At 44.1% G+C, this 24,461-nt stretch overlaps 1 protein-coding gene and 1 long non-coding RNA gene across 2 annotated transcripts in view; both read left to right on the plus strand.

Annotated features, from left to right (window-relative positions):
- The first annotated feature begins 1,608 nt into the window (after positions 1 to 1,608).
- Positions 1,609 to 15,743, plus strand: LOC123364734. Its single transcript, XR_006577244.1, has 4 exons — positions 1,609 to 1,740; positions 6,930 to 7,630; positions 8,718 to 8,810; positions 15,522 to 15,743. It is a non-coding gene; the product is annotated as an uncharacterized LOC123364734 (long non-coding RNA).
- A 49-nt stretch (positions 15,744 to 15,792) lies between these two features.
- Positions 15,793 to 24,461, plus strand: part of GADL1 (glutamate decarboxylase like 1) — a 139,406-nt gene continuing 130,737 nt past the window's right edge. The window contains exon 1 of the mRNA XM_045007085.1: positions 15,793 to 15,844. Within this exon, the coding sequence (XP_044863020.1) occupies positions 15,826 to 15,844 (19 nt within the window). The 5' untranslated portion in view covers positions 15,793 to 15,825. The remainder of the gene's footprint in view (positions 15,845 to 24,461) is intronic.

A 24,461-nucleotide genomic window follows, 5' to 3' on the forward strand; every position in this document is an offset into this window, starting at 1 on the left:
TGTTTTTCTTAATTTGGGGTATACATTGAAGTTGGGCCTCTATTATGGTGTCTTTTAAAAGGGCCCATGCAACTTGCAGGGATTTCAATTTAGTCACTGTACCTTTTAACTTTTGTCTAACTAACCCCCTCATTTTTGTATAGTTCCCCCTTTTGAAATTAAATGCCACAGTGTTGGGCAGTTGAGGTGTTCTTCCCACCACAGGGATGTTGAATGCTATTGTATTATGGTCACTATTTCCAAGCAGTCCTGCTATAGTTACCTCTTGGACCAGCTCCTGCGCTCCACTCAGGATTAAATCTAGAGTTGCCTCTCCCCTTGTGGGTTCCCGTATCAGCTGCTCCATGAAGCAGTCATTTAAAGTATTGAGAAATTTTATCTCTGCATTTCGTCCTGAAGTGAAATATTCCCAGTCAATATGGGGATAATTGAAATCCCCCACTATTATTGTGTTCTTAATTTTGATAGCCTCTCTAATTTCCCTTAGCATTTCATCATCACTATTACTGTCCTGGTCAGGTGGTCGATAATAGATCCCTAATGTTATATTTTTACTAGAGCATGAAATTTCTATCCATAGAGACTCTATGGAACATGTGGATTCGCTTAAGATTTTTACTTAATTTGAATCTACACTTTCTTTCACATATAGTGCCACTCCTCCCCCTGCACGACCTGTTCTGTCCTTCCGATATATTTTGTACCCCGGAATGATTGTGTCCCATTGATTGCTCTCAGTCCACCAGGTTTCTGTGATGCCTATTATATCTATATCCTCCTTTATCACAAGGCACTCTAGTTCACCCATCTTATTATTTAGACTTCTGGCATTTGTGTACAAGCACTTTAAAAACTTGTCCCTGTTTATTAGCCTGCCTTTTTCTGATGTGCCAGATTCTTTTTTATGTGACTGTTTATCATCTGATCCGGCCCTTATATTATACTTTTCAGTCCTCTGCTCCTGACTATAACCTGGAGATTCTCTACCATCAGACTCTCCCCTAAGAGAAGTCTGTGTCCGATCCACACGCTCCTCTGCAGCAGTCGGCTTTCCCCCATCTCCTAGTTTAAAAACTGCTCTACAACCTTTTTAATGTTTAGTGCCAGCAGTCTGGTTCCACTTGGTTTAGGTGGAGCCCATCTCTCCTGTATAGGCTCCTCCCATCCAGTTCCTAATGAACGTGAACCCCTCCTCTCTACACCACCGTCTCATCCACGCATTGAGACTCTGAAGCTCTGCCTGCCTACCCGGCCCTGCGCGTGGAACTGGGAGCATTTCTGAAAATGCCACCATAGAGGTCCTGGATTTCAGTCTCTTCCCTAGCAGCCTAAATTTGGCTTCCAGGACATCTCTCCTACCCGTCCCTATGTCATTGGTACCTACATGTACCACGACCACCGGCTCCTCCCCAGCACTACACATAAGTCTATCTAGATGCCTCGAGAGATCCGCAACCTTTGCACCAGACAATAGTGGTTTAGGCAATTTACTGGTTTATCAAAATCTCCCCGAATAGCAAGGACTCCCCAGGTAACAAGGTGAGACAGATAATCAAACAAGACAGGTTGTATCAATAGGGATCTATACACAAGGTTCAAAATGACAATGACTCTACCATCTCTAGCAGCTTGATTTGATAGTGTCTTCTTCTCTTCAGGATAGATGTAGCATGACAGGATGGCCAGATCGCTCAGATGGAGACAGGACCTCAAGGCAGGACCAGATGAGCGTCTTCTCAGGTAAAATGAGAGTACTTAGGTAATGAAATCCCTCCACCTCCCTTTACCTGTGTCGTAGTGCGTGGGGCAAGCGATCACTATAAAAGATGGATTAGGTGCGTGTAGGTAAGTATATTCCCTGCTTAAGATGACCCTTGTGGGGTGAATGGCCTACTCTATTAACCCTCAGCTACTTGCTCTGCCTCAGACAGACAACAAGACTCTGCCACTCGGGCAGGCAGCCCCAATCTAATCTGAGCATCGCCTTATATAGGCATTGGGTTGCTAGGCAGATTAGCTGATTGACAATAACTATCTTTTCCCGCCTAAACATAAAAAGGCGCCAAACTCAGAGTGTGAAGGGGACAAGAAGGGCTTACAAAATGGATGCCTAGTTGTCCTTTAGAGGATCCAAGATGGCCTTAGGATTTTTACCTCTACAACAGGGCTTGGGTGGGCTCAGGCTTCAGTCCCCGCTCTTGGGGGGGTCACGTAGTAATTTTTGTTGTCAGAAAGGGGTCACGGTGCAATGAAGTTTGAGAACCGTGGGATTAGACAATGTGGGGAAAACTGCCTAAGTAAATGATTACTTAAAAATTACAATAATTCATCTTCATCTTAAAGATTCTGTCATGTAGAGCAGCTTTAGTTCTCTTTGAGTTGATCTAACCTCAATAAGTAGAAGTTACACTGATTTCCTGAGCAAATAAGAGATTCAATGCCTCTTGTATGTGCCTCTCATACTAAGAAACCTCTTAAGATATAACACACCTAAAACATATATCCATTTCCCGTTCATAAAGTTATTTTTAAAATAACTGTTCTTGTTGAGGATTGCTATAGTTAAATCCTATTTTGTCCACTTATTTGCCCTACAGTGAAATAAAAGCTATCAGAAGAAGAATGGTCTTGTGGTTAGCATACTAGGCTGGATCCCCATATGATCTGGGTTCAATTCCTACCTCTTCCTGGGTGATTTTAGGCAAATCACTTAATATTTCTGTTCTCCATCTGTTCATTATAGTAATAATCACTGTTGGGCTGTCTACACTGGGGCATGTATTCAATTACTTTACTGTATGCATGTTCCCTATAGCCGCACTGAGTGTTCACATATGCGGTGCTGGACATGGGTATAACACTACATGTACGTATGTCCACACTACCACTGTTATGAAACATTAGCACTACCATTTCAGTGACAGTATCCCAGGGTTCTGTGTGCCACAGGGAGACACTCCAGGAACTGTTTTGCTATGTGTTGGTGGTACTTCAGTGTGCCGCACCTTCACACATTTGATGATGTCAAATCCTTCTCATATGCCAAAATGGGTGAAAGACATGGATGATGATGATGATGATGTGGTTCAGCGCCTGGTCTAGGAGAATCAGTATGATGTGATGGAAACCTGGGTTGACCAGCAGTGGCTTCAGAAATTCCAAATGAGGAAACAGCCCTTTGTGGAGCTGTGTGAGGAGCTTGCACCAAACTTCCAGAGCCAGAACATTCGATGCAGGGAAGCCACATTGGTGCAGAAGTGGGGGGCTATTTCCCTGTGGAAGCTGGCTACATCCATTGCAAACCACTTTGGGGCTGGCAAGTCTGCTGACAGGGTTGGGCTTAGGCAGGTTTGCAAGGCAGTTAACACTGTGACCTACTCACAGGTGGTTGTCTTAAGAAAAGTTCCAGAAATAATAACTGAATCTGAGAGGATGGGGTTTCCAAACTGGTCAGGGGCCACCAATGGCACTCATATCTGAATACTTTGCCCACCACAACGGGCAAGTGAGTATGTGAACACAAAAGGCTACTATTCAGTCATTCTGCAATGCTCAGTGGACCACAGAGGTAGATTCATGAGAAACACTGGAAAGATTCATGACACCAGAATGCTGAGGAGATCAGGATTGTACTTGGAGGAAAAAGGGACTTTAGCCCCCAGAAATGATACTATTCTGTATGGTATGTCTGTGCCAACTGTTATGTTGGGAGACCCCAACATTCCTGTTCCTAGCTTGTGAAACCATACCCCAACACCTTAGTAAAAGGGAATTCAGTTACAAGCTCAGTAGCTGCAGAATGGTCATGGATTGCACTTTTGGTAGGCTGAAATCTTGCTGCCTATGCACATGTTTGCCAATGTGGCTAATGCTGTTCAGATAATCATTGCCTGCTGTGTACTCCATGACATTTGTGAAGGTAAAGGGGAGTGCTTCCATCCCCAGGGAAAACAGGACAAATCTGGTTTACACACTCTGTACATATGCAGTGTTGCTGTAGCCATGTTGGTCCCAGGATATTAGAGAGACAAGGTGGGTGAGGCAATATCTTTTATTGGACCAACTTCTATTGGTGAGAGAGACAAGCTTTCGAGCTTGCACAGAGCCCACACCTGAAGAAGAGCTCTGTGTAAGCTCAAAAGCTTGTCTCTCTCACTAATAAAAGTTGGTCCAATAAAAGAGATTACCTCACCTACCTTGTCTCTATAAAGGTAGTCAGACCCCACCCATGTGCACACTGGTCCTGGTTCCCAGTAGGCAAGGGAAATCAGGGATGCCATGTGTGTGCATATCTTGGCACAGCAGAAAGGCAGAGGATGGCATCTGTCTATGCTGTGAGATTCCTTCACACCCTGTGCAGATGCTGGAAAAGCACATAAGGGAATATTGGTACATATCTGTGGGGCTATATAGTTTTGTCAGGATTTTGTTCCCCTGTAGCAGAAGGTCATTAGCCATTCATTCCTTTGACAAGTTATACATTACAGACAATTATAACAGGGCATCTCCCCTGGCAGGGGCGGCTCTAGGATTTCCGCCGCCCCAAGCACGGCGGCACACCGCAGGGGGCACTCTAGTGGTCGCCGGTCCTGCGGCTCCGGTGGACCTCCCGCAGATGTGCCTGTGGAGGGTCCGCTGGCCCCGCGGCTCCAGTGGACTTCCTGTAGGCGTGCCTGCGGATGCTCCACCGGAGCCGCGGGACCAGCGGCCCCTCCGCAGGCATGTCTGCGGGAGGTCTACTGGAGCTGTGGTCCCAGCGGACCTTCCACAGGCATGCCTGCGGGAGGTCCGCTGGAGCTGCCTGCCGCCCTCCCGCTGGGACGCCGCCCCAAGCGCGCGCTTGGCGTGCTGGGGTCTGGAGCCGGCCCTGTCCCCTGGGGTTAACACCTTTTGGTTTGGGTTTGTACAGTGGAGGGTGGTTGCTGAGTTGTAATGGGGTCATTGGGCAATGCTTTTGTCTTAACTGTCACACGTGTTTAAAAACCTCTGTTATTGGGAGCACACAATCTCTCAACAACCTTATCAACATTTGCTTTGGGCGGGGTGCAGGGTGCACCTATTTTTTTAATAGTTCTTTATCAGTGGTGCTAACTGCACTTGGGCGCTGTTATGGCGCACTAATTGCTACTAAAGTTGAAAGTGGTCAGGATTGGAGTGGGTGGGAAAGAAGGACCTTTTAAATACTGGTTAATGGCAGATGTCTGTATTGTTACTTGAACTGTGTTTTGTTTTCCTGCATGTGAACCAAGCCATAAAGATGCTTATCCACCCATTTTCAGTGTGGTGAGTTCTGCTGCATTTAGCCTACCACTGCTTTCTATAAACACCTAACACTAGCTGCACTTTCCCCATTCCTCCCCTGTGTCCTGGGGAGTTGGGATCTTTCTGAACCTGCAGGGAGGGAGCTGTGGGTGTGGGATAAACAGAAAAGTGTTTGTAGTATGATGGCACCAGACAGATGCACCATTCCAATTCATGTGCTGTGAATCATGAGGCCCAATCCTGAACCTGAAAACATCTTACATTCATCATGCTTAGGAAGGAGGGTCCACACAGAAGTCAAGGAAATGATAACATTAGTCAAAAGAACTACATGAAATGTGTAAGTAAAATATTTTTTAAGAGAGATGGAAACCCAACAAAATATAATGAGACTGAATCTGTGAACAACAGCCACATGTTAATGTCTCTGCATCCATCTCCTTGCCTTCTCCCTGACAAGGGGGGGAATGATGGGAGAAAACTCTTGGGGCTGTATGGGGATGTGTCCTACTTGGGCACTTGGTGGGGTTCAGGGATTCCTGCAGGCTCATTGTTCCCCTCCTGGATGTTTGGGGGAGGATGCCCCGATGAGGGGTTTCATGTGCTGCTGGATGGTGTGGTCCTGGGAGTCCTTCAGGCTCCTCCCAGTCATTCTGGGGGAAAGGGGATTGAGTCCTCCACTTCAGCAGGACCCTGGGCAGCAGCAAGAGAAGGGGGAGATGGCAGCAGTTCATGGACAGGATCAGTGGCCATGGCAGCAGGTGGACCTTAAACTCATTCTGCCACAAGTTCTATGAGCCTCTCCATTAGGGAATGCTCCTGTTTTGTAATGTGTACTCCTGCACCATGAACTGGTTCATCAGTGTCTCTTCCTGTGGAAGAGCCTAATCCTCCCAGACCCTGAGGAACTCAAGCTGCTCCTGGTTCCTCCTGTACATACCAATGAGAAGATCGTCCAGGGCCCTTCTCTGTCTGCTTTTGTTGTCTTTGGGGTGTTGCTCCTTCCCTCCCAGTAGAATGGTTTCCCTCTTGGGAGTCAAAGATCCTGACAGTTCAAAGACAAGAGTAGCATTATATACATTCTTTTTCCTTTGGAAGAATCCGAGAAATCCCCCAGATAACATAAATTTACTAAGGCTAGATCTACACTGAGGAGGGGGTGGGGTTGACATAAGATACGCAACTTCAGCTACACGAATAGTGTAGCTGAAGTCGGCGTATCTTAGGTCAATTTACCAGGCCGTGAGGATGGCGGCGAGTCGACCACTGCCGCTCCCCCATCGACTCCGCTTCCGCCTCTCGCCATGGTGGAGTTTCGGAGTTGATGGCAGAGCGATCAGGGATAGATTTTATTGCGTCTACACTAGATGCAATACATAGATCCCTGATAGATCGATCACTACCCGCTGATCTGGCGGATAGTGTAGATGTACTCTAAGGAAGGCCACAATATTGATACTTTCCAGCGCTCCAGGAATGCTACGGTTAGACTATCTTTGAGTCTCTGACCACTTTTGTAGCTCATGAGGAACAAGCAGAAGTTACTAATGGTAAAATTCAATGTGCTCATATTTTTAAAAATTTTAAAAGTCTATAGGTCTCAAAGGGGTGACAGGTGGCAGTTCTTCCAGAGGCTAAATTACCAGTATGCAATTTCTTCTTTAAAGGCTGGGCAACTTCTGGAGAACACAAACTTCTGGAGAACATGGTACCAGAATGGAAAAGAGAGGTGACTTTCCAATCCTGTGAAAGAGATCCAGCAATCTACAGCAGAGAGATGTTTCTGTTAATAGACACCCCACTACATATTGTGAATGGAGAGGTTTGGTCATATATGAAGGTAGACCAAGCAGATGTGTGCTGCTGTTGAACATCAAGACCCAGCTGAAGTTTCTGCTACATTAGAAGTTTGCTGAAATATGTTTACAGGATTGGGGGACAATTCAACTGGAAATTGACTATATTCTCAGCTAAGATCTAGAGTTTCCTTGCAAAGGTAGATGCAAACCAGAAACACCATCTACCCCATCTCTCCCCCACCCCCGCATTGGCATCACTAGAAAATCCAGCCCCTATGCCTGCCGAACAATGGTGAAATGGACAGGGAAAGAAAGAGACATCACAACTTTATTTCATTTCCCGGAGTCTCAGATCAGTACCACCTCTCCACCGCAAAGGGACATCATACTGTGTTTGACTATTAGGTCTTCCGGCGCATTCACTGAGGTCCCTGCAGCCTCCTCACCCTGCCTCTTTTTGGCATCCTGTCAGACAATGAGGCTGTTAGGCTTAACAAGGGGGTCGTAAGCCACTTGAGACTCTGTACTGGGAGCCCTGACAGCACCTGGTCCAGCTCATCGTAAAAGGGGTATGTATGATGATCCCTCACAGAGCAAGTGTTCGAGTCTTTTGCCCTCTGTTCAGGAGTCTCAAGTGCTTGATGCATTCCCAGTACTGTGCTGGAGTCCACTCAATGCCCACCCACTCCAGCCTCCACGAAATTTCCTGGTAGAGGTGTGTTTTCCTGCCACGCTGGGTAAAGTCATGGTGGATGGTTTATTCCAACCAACCAGTGATCAGCACACAGGTGTGACTGGCAAACCAGATGTCTGCTCTCGGAGGAGGATCCACATTCACCTGTTCTGATCTGCAAAGAGTACAGTGGAAAGCAGTTCTGATGTGGTCAGCACAACTCTCTACTACCAGTGGCAGTGGGGGGGGGACACAAGGATCTTTACAGATTGGGTAAGGGTCAGGAAGACAAGGGTTCAGTGCATTGTGAGAGGAGGACTATTGAAACTTGATACCTGGTACACACCCCTTACTCCATGCAAACTGGCATGGGTACAGAACTACGCCACAGCCTGAGGTGTGTACATGCCCCCACCCCTCAGGCATGTAGTTTACTCACCCTCTCTGTCTTCAGACGTGTGCTTCTGGGGTTTAGATGTGGACAATGGTGGTGGTGGTGGGGTATAGCCCAGTCACGCGCACAGACATGTATACGTCGCCTCAGACTGGAAGATTATAAACATGGGATTATCAGGATTTCACTACAGAAGCAGAAGGAAAAGTTGAACAGCAAGGGAAGAAAATCCCTATTATTCATTCACACCCCACCATCACCCCACCGCCCACACATCTTGATTAATAGTAAAGGAAATTCAAGGGGAAAATTGGCCAAAATTTGTTTGTATAAACATTCTTTCTTTACTTTTGCTCCATTTGCAAAGTCCCCTTGAACTGGTTTCCCTTTGTATGTTTCTCTGTGCAGCTCCCCTTTTTCCTTCTGGAAAACATAGTTTATCTAGCCCAGCAGCCATAGCGTTCTACTGATCATGTCTAATTTCAAATCTCAGAGTAATGACCTCTAAATGTAACATCACCCATTGGTTTAAAGGTCAGTGCAGTTCAACAGCAACTGTCAGAAGTTTAACTTTGTCAATTTTTTGCAGTCTCAAGAGAAGAGGCAGTAGTTCGATATGTGGAGCTTCAGAGCTGGTGGGAGAAGTACAGGCCTGATCAGCTTTCACAAAGTGACCATCCAGGTAATTTTCTATTTCTCGTTATGATGAGAGTATTTTGGCTGGTTTCTGAACTGGAAATCATGGATGTCATCTGGATCAAGATTCTTTTCCCACTCGGGTCTTGACTGGTTCGAAAATATTCTTTTTGCAATTCCAGTTTTGGGAGTAATAATCACAGTTTATTTATTCATGTTAATACACAAAGGCATACATTACAACATCAGAGGGAATTCTAGAGCATATATTAAGCTATGCTATTAATTAAAAATATTTAAACTAAAAGGTTTTCTGGAATACTCTGCAGTTGCTAACACATTTTAAAATGTTTTATATTAGGAATGTTTGATGGTTTCAAGGGGAATGTATTTACTGAGAGAGCATGAGGAGAGAGCGTTCTACATGGGCAGAGCTTTGCATTTAAATATCCATGACACTGATCCTGCAACTGATGGATATCTCTACCAGCACAGAGCCCCATTGAAGTAAATGTCGGCTCATGTGTGTGCAGTTGCAGGACTGGGGGCTTTGTCTCTACATTATGCCATTCTGGATGGATGGGTGTGCTCATTTGATGAGTTTACTGCCTATATAGATGAAGTCATGATTTGTCCGGAAGCATAGATGTCTTATATCACAACTTTTGTACTAACACTCTTGATTTTTTTATTTTTATTTTTTTTGGTCCAAGAAACCCTTTTATTTAAAAACTTCAAATGTTAATCCACCATACAATTTGGAAAACAAAAATCTCTTTTGCCTTTGTGCACATTACTACTGCAGTGATCATTATTCCTAATTAGAGATGGAGCAGAGCCACAAAATATGGAACCAGATTTAAACTTTTCCAAAACTCAGGAGACGTCTGATTTTGGTGCAAAAGGGGCCAGCTATGAAATGTTGGCCTCGTCTACATGAGAAATTTGCACCCGTTTAACTTAAATTGGTTTTTAAAGTGATTTAGTTAAACAGGTGCAAAACTCCTTATTTTGGACGCTCTTATTTCAGCTTAAAATTTGCCTATTTCAGGTTAGCTTAAACCAATTCCTAACTGACTTAAGATAAACTGAAATGAAAGTATCCACACAGCTTTTTGTACCTATTTAACTAAATGGGTTCAAAATCACACCTTTAGTTAAACTGGTGTAACTTTCTCATGTAGACAAAGCCTTGCTTCAGCTCTGAACTTCCTCAAGTGAGGGTTTGTTCCGATCTGCGGCTATGGTTTGGGCCCCACTCTGTTTCAAATGGAAATAACAGTTTTTGGTACTCGGCCATTATAAATGTGTGTTACTTTTATCTTCATTGCACTAGATCACATGCTTTTATGCAAACTGTGAAAATGAAATCCAAGATATTGCCTTCATTAAGGTATAAATGAAACCATTTGCTGTGCTCACAAAGCCATTCTCTGCCTGCTTTTGGCATAAAATGTGTGTTTTACATCCCATCTTGGCACATACATCTCCTGCCTTCCAATTATGAATGCCTTGGGGTGACCAAATAAGCAATAATTCTAGCTGATCCTGGTAGAAGACACTGCTGCACTGCATTATTTTTTCTGATGGATGTATATTCCCAATAAGCATAAATAGACTTTACGTCAGCAGCATCTGCATCAGCAGGGATTTAAAAACTGGGTCAGACACTTTGCTGGATTGAGGGATGGAAGGGGGTGAGGAGCTTGTGTGTGTATGAATGTGTGACTGTCTATACTTCATTTTCCCCCCTCAAATTCCCCACTGTTCCTACCTCTAGTACAGCTCCATTAGTTCTAGCAGCTGAGGGAGACTTAAATGTAAAGTGACTACCTGCATTTTAATCACCTTCATTGAAATTCTGGCCTTGTGGAAGTCAGTGGCAAAACTTCCATTGATGTGAATGCAGCCAGGATTTCACCTCACATTGTTTAACCCTGCTCAGGACTTTGTCTAGTAACACAGGCACTGATCCACAAAGGGACTTAGGGGCTGTGATGCTCAGTGTTGCAAGGCCTAACTTTTAGGTGCCTAGAAATTCACAGAAACAACACTGTGATCCACAAAGCCTGAGTTAGGACACTAGGCTCCCTATACAATGCATGGGGAAAGACAGGCACCTTGCAATGCACTCTACAAAAGCCAGCATGCTTGGAGGGGAGCTGCCTACGTTAGCCAATACGAGATGCAAATGAGAGGGATATGTGTTAAGCCCAGAGGTGTGGGAACTACAGGTGCGGAGGGTGCTGCAGCACCCCTAGGTTTTGTGTGGGGTCCCAGTTGCCAGCCCTGTTTCCAGGAACCCGGAGCCTCTGGACCCCTGCCTGGGGTTCTGCCGCTGGACCACAACCCAAGGCTCTGCTGCCAGACCCGCACGCGGGGTCCTGGCTGCTGGCCCGCACCTGGGGCTCTGCTCATGCCCCTAGCTGGGATCACAGCCTCAGCCCCCTTACCTCTGTCTGCATCCCAACCCTTCTCCCGGAGCCATGACCCATTCTCGGCCCCAGCTCTGGGGAGAAGGGGCATGGACAGGGGTAAGGCAGGGTGCCAGGTAAAAAGTTTGGGAACCACTGGCTTTCAGCACCCCACTGTAAAAATTGTTCCAATGCCACTGGCTAAGCCCCACCTCTCTCGCAGAGATAGGGACCTAAGTCCAGGCTGCAGGGAGGCTGCAGACAGGGGAGTTTGAGAGGGAGTTTGACAGAGGGAGGCCTAAGATGGTAAGGAAGACCCGCAACACCTGTGCCAGCACTGCTTCTGTCTCCTCCACCTGCGCCCGTAGCCAGACAGAGCGCCTGAGCATGGATGCTTCTACCCAGATCCTGGTGTGGATTTGCAGGGACGATAACTTGCAATTCCCACTTACTGATATCCAGGCTGGGGGGACCATCCAATGTGAAAGGTGCCTGCTGGTGGAATCTCTCAGGCAGCAGGTGGGAAAGCTACAGGAGGAGGTGGCTAGGTTGAGGAGCATCCGAATCCACGAGCAATTCTTGGACAGTGTTCATGAGGAGACAGCTGAGGTAGCTGTCCCAGTACACAGGACTGCTGACACACCACTGGTGGAGGAGGAGATGGCTCAGGGTGGTTACTTCTGGCAGTGGGCAGTGCTCCACCCCTGCTCCAAATCCTCCCGCCATGGTAATAGGAAACCGTTATGGTCTTCTTGATACAGGAGAGAAGGAATCACCCCCTACAGTGAAGGAGGAGAAGCCTCATACCCCTAAGGCTGGGAAGTCTGTTGCCACCACTGCAAATAGGAAACATAGGGTAGTGGTGGTCGGACACTCTTTGAGGGGGACGGAGGTGCCCATCTGTCATCCTGATATTTCATCTAGGGAGGTATGCTGCCTGCCGGGGCCCCGTATCTGACACGTTACAGAGGCATTGTTGAGGATTATCCAGCCCTCTGACTACTACCTCATGCTACTCATCCATGTGGGCACAAATGATACTGCGAGGTATGACACTGAGCAGATCAAGGGTGACTACAGGGCTCTGGGAGTATGGGTGAAGGAGTTTGGAGCGCAGGTGGTATTCTCTTCAATCCTTACTGTCAAAGGTAGGGGCCCAGGCAGAGACAGGTGCATCGTGGAGGTGAATGCCTGGCTGCGAAGATGGTGTCGCCAGGAGGGCTTTGGCTTCCTCGACCATGGGATGCTATTCCAGGAAGGACTGCTAGGCAGAGATGGCGTTCACCTTTCGAGTAGGGGAAAGACCCTATTTGGACACAGACTGGCTAACCTAGTGAGGAGGGCTTTAAACTAGGTTCAACAGGGACAGGTGAGCAAAGCCCAGAGGTAAGTGGAGAACATGGATACCTGGGAGATGGGTCGGAAATAGGAGGAAGCGTGGCCTATAATGGCAGAGAGAAAGGAGGGTCAGGGCAAAACTGGGAGGCAAGATCAAATCAGTATCTTAGATGCCTATATACAAATGCAAGAAGTATGGGTAATAATCAGGAAGAAATGGAAGTGCTAATAAATAAATATAACTATGACATTGTTGGCATCACTGAAACTTGGTGGGATAATACACATGATTGGAATGTTGGTGTGGATGGGTACAACTTGCTCAGGAAGGATAGACGGGAAAAAGGGAGGAGGTGTTGCCTTATATATTAATAATGTACACACTTGGACTGAGGTGGAGATGGACATAGGAGACAAAGTGTTAAGAGTCTCTGGGTTAGGCTAAAAGGGGTAAAAAACAAGGGTGATGTCATGCTAGGAGCCTACTACAGGCCACCAAACCAGGTGGAAGAGGTGGATGAGGCTTTTTTTTAAACAACTAACAAAATCAGCCAAAGCCCAAGATTTGGTGGTGATGGGGGACTTCAACTATCCAGATATATGTTGGGAAAATAACACAGCAGGGCACAGACTATCCAATAAGTTCTTGGATTGCATTGCAGACAACTTTTTATTTCAAAAGGTTGAAAAAGCTACCGGAGGGAACTGTTCTAGATTTGATTTTAACAAATAGGGAGGAACTTGCTGACAATTTGAAAGTGGAAGGCAGCTTGGGTGAAAGTGATCATGAAATCATAGAGTTCACAATTCTAAGGAAGGGTAGAAGGGAGTACAGCAAAATAGAGACAATGGATTTCAGGAAGGCGGATTTTGGTAAGCTCAGAGAGCTGATAGGTAAGGTCCCATGGGAATCAATACTGAGGGGAAAAACAACTGAGGAAAGTTGGCAGCATTTCAAAGGGACACTATTAAGGGCCCAAAAGCAAACTATCCCACTGGGTAGGAAAGATAGAAAATGTGGCAAAAAGACCAGCTTGGCTTAACCATGAGATCTTGCATGATCTAAAAAATAAAAAGGAGTCATATAAAAAATGAAAACTAGGACAAATTACAAAGGATGAATATAGGCAAACAACACAGGAATGCAGGGGCAAGATTAGAAAGGCAAAGGCACAAAATGAGCTCAAACTAGGACAGGTACAGGAGTAAAGGGAAACAAGAAGACTTTTTACCAGGAAGCAAGAGAAAGACCAAGGACAGGGTAGGTCCACTGCTCAGTGAGGAGGGAGAAACACTAACAGGAAACTTGGAAATGGCAGAGATGCTCAATGACTTCTTTGTTTCGGTCTTCACCAAGAAGTCTGAAGGAATGCCTAACATAGTGAATGCTAATGGGAAGGGGGTAGGTTTGGAAGATAAAATAAAAAAAGAACAAGTTAAAAATCACTTAGAAAAGTTAGATGCCTGCAAGTCACCAGGGCCTGATGAAATGCATCCTAGCATACTCAAGGAGCTAATAGAGGAGGTATCTGAGCCTCTAGTTATTATCTTTGGAAAATCATGGGAGACAGGAGAGATTCCAGAAGACTGGAAAAGGGCAAATATAGTGCCCATCTATAAAAAGGGAAATAAAAGCAACCCAGGAAACTACAGACCAGTTAGTTTAACTTCTGTGCCAGGGAAGATAATGGAGCAAATAATTAAGGAAATCATCTGCAAACACTTGGAAGGTGGTAAGGTGATAGGGAATAGCCAGCATGGATTTGTAAAGAACAAATCATGTCAAACCAATCCGATAGCTTTCTTTGATAGGATAACAAGTCTTGTGAATAAGGGAGAAGCGGTGGATGTGGTACACCTAGACTTTAGTAAGGCATTTGATACGGTCTCGCATGATATTCTTATCAATAAACTAGGCAAATTCAACTTAGATGGGGCTACTATAAGGTGGGTGCATAACTGTCTGGATAACCATACTCAGAGAGTAGTTATTAATGGTTCCCAATCCTGCTGGAAAGGTATAACAAGTGGGGTTCTGCAGGGGTCTGTTCTGGGACCGGCTCTGTTCAATATCTTCATCAACGACTTAGATATTGGCATAGAAAGTACGGTTATTAAGTTTGCAGATGATACCAAACTGGGAGGGATTGCAACTGCTTTGGAGGATAGGGTCATAATTCAAAATGATCTGGACAAATTGGAGAAATGGTCTGAGGTAAACAGGATGAAGTTTAATAAAGACAAATGCAAAGTGCTCCACTTAAGAAGGAACAATCAGTTTTACACACACAGAATGGGAAGTGACTGTCTAGGAAGGAGTACGGCAGAAAGGGATCTAGGGGTTATAGTGGACCACAAGCTAAATATGAGTCAACAGTGTGATGCTGTTGCAAAAAAAGCAAACATGATTCTGGGCTGCATTAACAGGTGTGTTGTGAGCAAGACACGAGAAGTCATTCTTCCGCTCTACTCTGCGCTGGTTAGGCCTCAACTGGAGTATTGTGTCCAGTTCTGGGCACCACATTTCAAGATAGATGCTGAGACTGCCAACAAGGTTGTCAGCTACTGTCAAGCATGGCTTTGTTTTTGGTGATATGGACTCACATACTAGAAACTAACTAGACAGAGCCCACCACCAAACCTATTTCATACAAAAGTGTTCTATACCTTAACAGACATCTCCTCTAAAAAATAAGCAAACATGGTGTCTGATTTACGTTAATCTTTGCTACAGCATGAAATAGAGGGAAACTTTGGTTTGATTCATTGCAAACAAACTGACACAAGTGCTGTCTATCCATTGTCATGCAGCATATACAGCTGTCTTCTTTTTTCTGTTCCCCATACCATCAAGAATCAATTGGAAAAGCCGTCCTTTCCCACATACTGTCCTTTTCCACAGTTATAAATTAAGACCTTTGAGGTGGAACTGCTGTCAGAGTATGTTAACTTCTAGACTCCACAACACTGACAATGTCTTTTAAATTATCCCATGATATTTCCAGGCCACCGAGGTCCATATGCTTCCAGCCCTTAAGCACACAGACGGAAGCAGATGGCCAGAGATTGGAGAGAAGAAGGTAAAGGAAACCTTCAATCCATCCCCCAACACTAAGAGCTGTGCAGAGAATTCTGGACAAGTGTGCAGCCTAGCAGAGGACATGGACAGTGGACTGTCTAATGGTCATTAAGAGCTATAACAGCCTTGAGCAGAAATTATGGCAACTTTTCCACACAACTTACCAGACACTTTCTCTTGGACTTGGAGAGAGAGGAGTTCCAGCTTCTCATCCACAAATTGTCTTTCAAATGCAGTTATTCGTGATAGGTATGAGTCAGTGGGCCTGATGTAATTTATTAAGTAAAAGCAAGTTCTTAATTGTTTTTGGTTTTTAGTAGATTCTGAACAGTCCCTGAATGCACCCCTATTTACAATTTCACTGTAACCTTCCAACTGAATTAACTTTTTTGACTGGGAAGGGAGAAAGAACTAATTAGCTCTTTCCTTTTTTGGCAGTCTATCTTATTATAAAACTAATTAGTACCTGGCTTTTTATTGTTGTGACAATTAGGATATTAAAAAAATAGGCCACAGAATAAAATTAAAAACTGTTACATTTTGTAGTGATTCTACACTGGGTCAGACACTCATAAATAAAAATATCTCTGATTTTCTCCACCTTTGGAATCCTCTCTGAAAGTCTAAGAAGTAATGGATTTTAGAGATAGTTACTTGATGAAATTGAAGTAGTAAGTATGGAAGATATTCAGGGCCAGGTTGAGACATTACTTGTTAATCAGAAATCCCCATTGATATTAAGAGGGGCTTCTGCCTGAAAAATGATACAATATGGCCCTCTGGTTGGAACTGATTGTAATGGTGTTTGACATCTGGATGGATAGAATTCTTACTACTGCACTTATACAACTAGGCTGGACGGGAGGGGGAAACCCTTGATACCTTTCCTGTTGCTGTAAGTGGACTGGGTAACAAGGAATTAGAAAAATCATTAACAGACTTACGGAGAGGAGTCAACAAAACAATAAGATCATCTTTTGATATTCAAATACTTTAGTAAGAGGCAAGTAGCCTTGAAATGTCATCTTGCAAAACACAGAAATAACTTTAAATGTTATTCTGCAACAAGTTGGCTTACTGATACTCATAACAGGAGATCAGATCCATTATTTATATTTGAAGACATTTAAACTATAGGGTTTGGCCTTTGTGGAGGAAGCAGTTAGTCATAACTATAGACTAATAAAAATAAGCTATACCGATTATAAGCACTTTTGTACCATAATAGGAATAAGCTATACCGATTTAAGCACCTGTATGCCAGTAAAACTGCATTCACATAAAAAGTTTTTATGCTTTATCTATATTGGCTTTTAAACCAATATAGTTAGAGTATTACAAAAGCTATGTGGAGACAACCCCTTAACAATGGGCAATTGATTTGCAGTATGCAGTATCATTACATCTGGGGTAAAATGTTAGGATTTTGTTTTTATATTGTTGGCATTACTTGGTTCAATATCAGTCATGCATTCAGGATAGAATGTAACTGGTTTAAATGGACTGTAGTTGGTTGTATATAATTGAATGACTATGTATCATTTATGGGGGGTTTATGCCTACATGTGTTATATTTGTGTATAACACATATAGGCATAAAAACCTCATAAATGGTTTGACCAGGTGTGGCCAGGTGTCCGGTTTTCAAAAGGAACACCCAGTCGAAAGGGCTCCAGTCAGCACTGCTAAGGCAGGCTAGTCCCTACCTGTTTTGGCACCAGGCTATGCCCCAGAAGTGGCAAACAGGTTGGGCTCCTAGGTGAGGGGGGCCACGGGGCTCTGCATGCTGTTTCTGCTCTGAGCACTGGCTGGCAGCCTGCCTTAGCCCCCCTGCTGCGCCACTGACCAGGAGTCAACCTAGGTAAGTCCATGTCCCAACCTCGAGCTCCAACCCCCTCCCCTAGCCCTGAGCCCCCCCCAACCCAAAGCACCCTCCTGCACCCCAAACCCTTCATCCTTGGCCCCAGCCCAGAGCCCGCATCCCCAGCCCTCACCCCCCCTGCACTCAGCCCCAGCCCAGAGCCCCCTCCCACACTCTGAACCCCTCATCCCCGGCCCCACCCCAGAGCCTTCGCCCCCTCCTGCACCCCAACCCCTTGCCTCAGCCCAGTGAAAGTGAGTGAGGGTGGGGGAGAACAAGCCACCGAGGGAGGGGGAATATAGTGAGTGGGGGGGCAGGGCCTCGGGGAAGGGGCAGGACGAGGGTGTTTGGTTTTGCGCAACTAGAAAGTTGGCAACCCTGTACACAACATTGTATTATTTTATTTGATTAAGTACTGAAGCAGTATGTTAAAATTGTGCATTTGATCTTTTTTTAATTTTCACTAATATGTATAGTTGTACATTTTAAGATAATGCCCCTGTGACATCATCCACACACTTCAATTTCTTTGTAAAATTGTACCAGTATCTTCTCTAAAACATGGGTAGATGTTCAGTCTGATGAATTTCTATTGCACTAGTGGCAGGCCCTGTATTTTGGGAATTAATTAGCTTGTTTATGAAGTAACTGTTTGCAGCTGTATGCTACTTTGGTTCCTTCCCTTTCAAGAGTTGTTGTCATCTGTCTTGTACTATTTTGAATAAAACTGGCTCAATGAGTGATCTTACTGTACATTTCTTTACCTCTTAAATTCAGAGAACCCCCAAGAGCAGGGTGGTCTTAGAATGTGAAGAACTCTTTTAAGGGCTGAATGGAGGGCATCCCAGGAGCGAAACAGTGCTGAATTGTTGAAGTAACTTCCAGTCATTGATCAGTGGAAGCATATTCTTGGAGATAACGAATGCCTCTACTCTTCTTCTTCTTGCTCCAGCAGCCTTATCCCAATACACCTAATCAAAAAGAGTCTACATAATTCATCTGAAGGCTCCAGTACTTTGAACTTTTGCTTTCAAGTTTTAATTGTTACTTTGCTACGGTTATAAATTGTTTTCTAATTTTCTGCAGGAAGAATTTTTAAAAATGTCGGGTGAATTTCTCTTTAGTAAGGAGCAATGTTAATGCCACTGTTACTAATGCTGCTTTTTCCAAATTGTTTGGGGGGAGGGTAGAAGTATAGTAACATAGACTCTAGCTCTATTATACAGTTATTAACATATTCAGCCAAAGTGAAAATGTGCCCTGAAACAAAGAAAGGGCTTTGCTGGTTTCAACTTCTCTCAACTCTGTCACTTGGCCATGTCTACTTGGGAAAGTTTTACCAGTTACATTGACATAGTTACACCAGTATGACTCCCAGTGTGGAAACCCCTATAATGGAATAAGAATTTTTGCATCAGGAATTTATCCTGGTGTAACTATATCCATTTAAATTCACACTTTAGATTATACAAAAAAATTTCCTGTGTAGACAAAGCCTAAAATTGTTTCCACTCCTAACAACAGATTCGGATACTTTCTTTCACCATTTTCCTTGGCAAAAACAGTCCTTATGGAGCAAAACTAGAAGTACTAGCCTTGCTTCTGCTTACACTCAGATTGAAACCAAGCCAGTCCCTCCCCAACAGAGAAGAAATGTGTTTTTCCCTCTTTATATTCTTGGGACTTCCGTTTTGCTGCATGCATGATTTTGGATTGACTCATAGCCATGGTATTATCTATTATGAATCTGAGAAGCTTTTGAGGATCATGCATAGAGCAGCTGTTCCTTTATCTTCATTGTAGATATTTTGGGCCATAATGAGAATTTGCATAAATGGGTGCAACTCTTACTGATTTGAATGGAGCGGCACCAGCTTATGTCAGGTTTGAAGCTGGCCCTTTGAGTCAGATTTTCAGATCTCAGTCCAGCCTACAATACAAATTGGTGTGTGTGAAACAAGTGTCACAGTCACAGTAAAATTGCCCCCCATGGGGTCCCCTGGGTAAACACCAGCATTGTATATTGCTAATTCTTTTAGACTCACTGAAAAGGATTTTGAGATGGTGTAGCAGGGTGAACACCCGCTCCAGCCCAGAAGGGGTTGGAAAAGCCCTGGAGAGGGCTGGGGCTGGGCAAGGGAGTAAAGCCCTGGCTGATTAGGGGAAGTGGCTCCAGCTGGGGCCATGCCCCAAACAGACTAACCAGGCCTTATAAGAAGGCCAGGGCAGCCAGAAGCTTAGGACTCTCGCTCTGCTTGTAGAGAGAGAAGGGCCTGGCTGCTAGGGAGCTGAGCAGGGTACTGGGAGTGGACCAGGGCTGGGGGAAGGCTAGAGGGGCTGGGGAGCTCTGGCCTAGGAAAGCCCCAGGCTGTGGGCCTAGCTGAGGGCCTCAGACCAGTACTGGGGCAGCCCAGCTATAGAGACAGGCAGCAGGTCCAACCCCACCTTGCCTGTGATGAGTGGCGTATACTGCAGTCTGCCCCAAGGAGTGGGGCTAGATGGTGACTGGCAGTAGCCTTACACTGAGGTAAGGTGGGCTTAGTGGGTGGGGAGACCCAGAGTGTGGGGGTACTGCCAGGGAGGGCAGCAACCCAGAGAAAGGGGCACCAGGGTCCTGGTAGGGACATAGGGGCCAATGGTAAGGCAGATCACCAGCCTGAAGGGAGTGCTCCAGAATGCTGGAAGAGCTAATTCCCATTGATGACCAGGAGGAGGTGCTGTAGGAATGAGTCCACTCCCTTACAGATGTATTGAAGGTGTGAGTGTGAAGTAAAAGATTCCTTTGTAGGTTATGAGAGGCCAAAGGGGGAGGAAGGGAGAAAGGAATGGGTTAACTCAACAGTGTAGCTAGGCTCGAAAATAAGAAGCAAAACTGCCACTCAAGGTCAATGCACACACAAACAAGCTCCCTGCTGCCAAACAGCTAAAAGCCTAGGAAAAAGAAAAACTAACCAAACAAACCTAAAAGGGGGGTGCACAATGAAAAAGATTGTGAAGGCCAGCGAGTTGAGCAACAACAGCCTCGCGACCCTTAAGCCAGTGTGTTTTGGAAACTTAGAGGAACTGCAGAAGGCCGGTTCAAACTGGTACAAAAAGCATGGAAAACAAAGGTCCCTGAACAAAAACACCCCCCAAAAAAACCAGGGCTTAAAACTCTCCCGAGAGCTGAAGCAAGTCGAAGATCAACCATGGACCCTGAATGGCCTGTGCACAAAACAAAACTTTCGTCCACCCTTCCCCCTCTTCTTCTTACATTACACCCACGCTTGGCCAGCCGTGGGTTGTGCATGTGTAAGTATAAAAGTGGGTTAAGGCACGGGTGCTAATGCTTTCTTTCTTACTCTAAGTAATGTAAAAAGCATCACACACTCACCACTGTTATTTTATTAATAAAACTTTAAAGTTAGTAACTTGGTGTACTCCTTCATCTCCTCCCCTAACAATCCTGTGGCCTCAGCCTAATCACCTGATGCCTCAGGCAAATTAATAACAAAAATCTGTCACACAAGTACAATACTGCATTTGTGCCTGGCAGTGGATAAGAGTGCCATTTTAGCTGTGAATGTTAGAGACTACTTTATAAACAAATGAAAATGTGCTTTTTGTGTCATCCTGCAATTGTCTCAACAGTTTGGACTCTTTGGAATCTTCCATTATAGAGGCCAGGGCTCTGCTTTATAACTCTCTCCCCTCCCCCTGCAAACAACTGAATTATCATTTAAAATGTTTTGATTCAAAGTGGTCTTAATCTCTCCTTTAATATGAACAGAAATAGGAACAGAAACTGGGACTATATGTGGAGAATTCAAACTTGTTCATTAGCTCATCCTTCCTTAAAACAATTCTATGCAATAGAAGGAAATGTATAGGGTTTTGTTTTATTCCATATAGGTTCTGCAGTAGTTATATATGCTTCTGACTGTTCTCTCACTATTCCCTCTGATGGATGGAATGTTAGATCTACTTAAGTGTGTTTGTGTGAAGTGGGGACGGGGGTCATGTCACCTTCTAGTGGCTGCAAATTACAAAGGATATAAATCCTGATTCCACAAATAGCATGTCTCACATACTATGGCTAATTTACATCCAGAATTGTGTTTTTTATGCTAAACATGGACATTTGGCCTGTTGAAAACTCCCTGGTCCTTATTCTTCTGGGCAGCCAATGGGGTCTTTCAGGGTATTTGATATAGAACGGCAAGCAAGCAAACAAACCTTGTCTTGATGCTAAAATATGCATTACACTGAGAGTGGAAAGATTCTAGACACACCTAATTTCCCCAGATGGATTACAGTTTCTCCTCTAGAGAATATTTACAAAAGCCTGAATCAACAATCTCTACAAGATATATATATTTAATTGAGCCATTATAAGAGAGCCTAGTTATTGTTTTGTTGATGCTGATCTAGCTGATGCTTCATGAATTGAACCTTATTTCTATTATTTGGATTTTCAGTTTTTGTAAAATGCATACATTAGCCTCTCTTTTGGTTCTATTGCCTAGGCCGGAATGTAACCATGATTGATTTTGGTCTGCTTCTGTAGCACATATAATTTCTAATGTTGCCCCATTTGTATGATTTTTTTCTCTTAAATTTTCACAGTAAAGGCAACTTTAAAAAAAAGCAGCTACATTTATTTATTACAATGGCACCAGAGACCCCCACTAGAGATGAAAGGCTGCTTGGGCTGAGCACTACACAGACACATGGTAATTTACAGTCCCTGCCCTGAGGAGTTTACAAAGGGTAGGAGAAAGAAGTGTTATCCTTGTTTTTCAAATGGGGAACATAAGAACGGCCGTACTGGGTCAGACCAAAGGTCCATCTAGCCCAGTATCCTGTCTACCGACAGTGGCCAATGCCAGGTGCCCCAGAGGGAGTGAACCTAACAGGCAATGATCAAGTGATCTTTCTTCTGCCATCCATCTCCATCCTCTGACAAACAGAGGCTAGGGACACCATTCCTTACCCATCCTGGCTAATAGCCATTTATGGACTTAACCACCATGAATTTATCCAGTTCTCTTTTAAATGCTGTTAGAGTCCTAGCCTTCACAACCTCCTCAGGTAAGGAGTTCCACAAGTTGACTGTGCGCTGTGTGAAGAACTTCCTTTTATTTGTTTTAAACCTGCTGCCTATTAATTTCATTTGGTGTCCCCTAGTTCTTATATTATGGGAATAAGTAAATAACTTTTCCTTATCCACTTTCTCCACACACTGCTGAGGCAGTGAAATATTAAGTGATCAGCCTAAGGCCATTTAGCTTGTGGTATCACTGGGAACTGAACTCAGATCTGCTGAGGTGACATCTAGTGCCTTAAGCACAAGCCCATCCTCTCTCTTTAATGCTACCTTTGTAATGGCTTCAGTTCTCCAGATGCAGTTGTCTTCAAACTATAACTGTAAATTCCTAAGTAATTTAAGAAAAGAGAGAGTTATAAAAGTAACAGTTGCTGGTGATAATATAAAGTTAGGGGTATATCTTCCCTATCATGAAACAGCCAGGTTGTAATACCAAAGTGGAGTCCTGATTACATGAAAAAATTAGGAGAGTTCAATATTGCCAATCCCAAATTTTCAAAATCACAAAAGGCTTTAAATGAGTTATAATTTTGGGGTTCTTTTTATTTGCCTTCTGTTTTTTGAGTCTTCTGGGTACACGCAGGTCACACTTTCAAGGTTTTCTCTGCATCCCTGGGAGCTAGAAACTTTTTTTTTTCCTTAGTGAAGAATGAGATTCTCATGTAATCACTTGTCTCCCGGAGATAAAGCTTTAAGTAAAACACCATGTAGTGTGGGACTCACAATAAAACCATGAGAGCTGGTAAAACTGTTGGAATTCTCTATGACATGCATATACATTTTGAAGGAATCCTATTCAGTAACCTACATGACTTAAAACAAATCTTCTCCCTTTCTCCTGTTTCTCTTCTCCCTTTCTCTGTGTGTATCTCTTTGCCCACTCCAACCTCTCCCCTTTGTGTCTGGTTCAGGGCTGCCCAGAGGATTCAGGGGGCCTGGGGCAAAGCAATTTTGGGGGCCCCTTCCATAAAAAAAAGTTGCAATACTATAGAATACTATATTCTCGTGGGGGCCTCTGCAGGGCCCAGGGCAAATTGCCCCACTTGCCCCCCTCCCCCAGGCAGCCCTGGTTTGGTTCTTCTGCCACACACCACTTGCACTGGAGAGTTTGAATTTTTTAATTATCTGTGTTCCAAAAGGCACATAAGCCTCTTTTACTCTTCTGGTGTCTTTTTTGTTTGTTTGTTTGTTATAACATCAAACAGAGACACAATGATAAAGATGCAAATATCTAGTTTTTATTAGCCATTTCCCCCCAGGCTTTTCTGTCTAGAACACAGTAAAACATGCAACTCTGAATTACATGACTATCAAAGGGTTTTGGTAATGTCATAAACCATTAGATGAAGCTTGTAGGGTTGTGGGGTTTCTTTGTTTTTGTTTTTTAATCAATGAGCCTCTGAAATAAGATTATAGCCCTGTAATTCAAAATGTGTTTGTTTATTTATTATAATACATTGACTTGATTTTCTATTTGCCTCTGCTCCCACTGTTGCTTTCCTTCCCTGGTTTGAACTGCAGCCCAGTTTACTTGGTTTATTCTCATAATTTTAATTTGTGGGTGTGCTCTAATCCCTGTGAATTACAAGGAGCCAGGTACCATCATACTCCTGGATTGTGAGATTTCTTTTATCATAAGGTTCTTTGCCAGAGAGTAATTTCTATCCAAGAAGACTTAATTTAAATGACTAAATACTGTGTTGATTTCCAACAAAATCCTGCGAAGTGCTGAGTACCTCCTGTGAGGTTCTGTGCCCCTGTGATGCTAATAACTGAAGTCTGGGACCATTCATATAATTGATATTGCCACTGTTATATCATTGCAACAAATTTTATACAAAGCATGTCAAGTCAGGTGTCAATGGAAAAGTTATGATTTGCTAAATCTGATTATCCTGTTTATATGCATGTATAATTTT

The sequence above is a fragment of the Mauremys mutica genome, chromosome 2 (genome assembly GCF_020497125.1).
Source record: "Mauremys mutica isolate MM-2020 ecotype Southern chromosome 2, ASM2049712v1, whole genome shotgun sequence".
In the NCBI taxonomy this organism is placed as follows: domain Eukaryota; kingdom Metazoa; phylum Chordata; order Testudines; family Geoemydidae; genus Mauremys; species Mauremys mutica.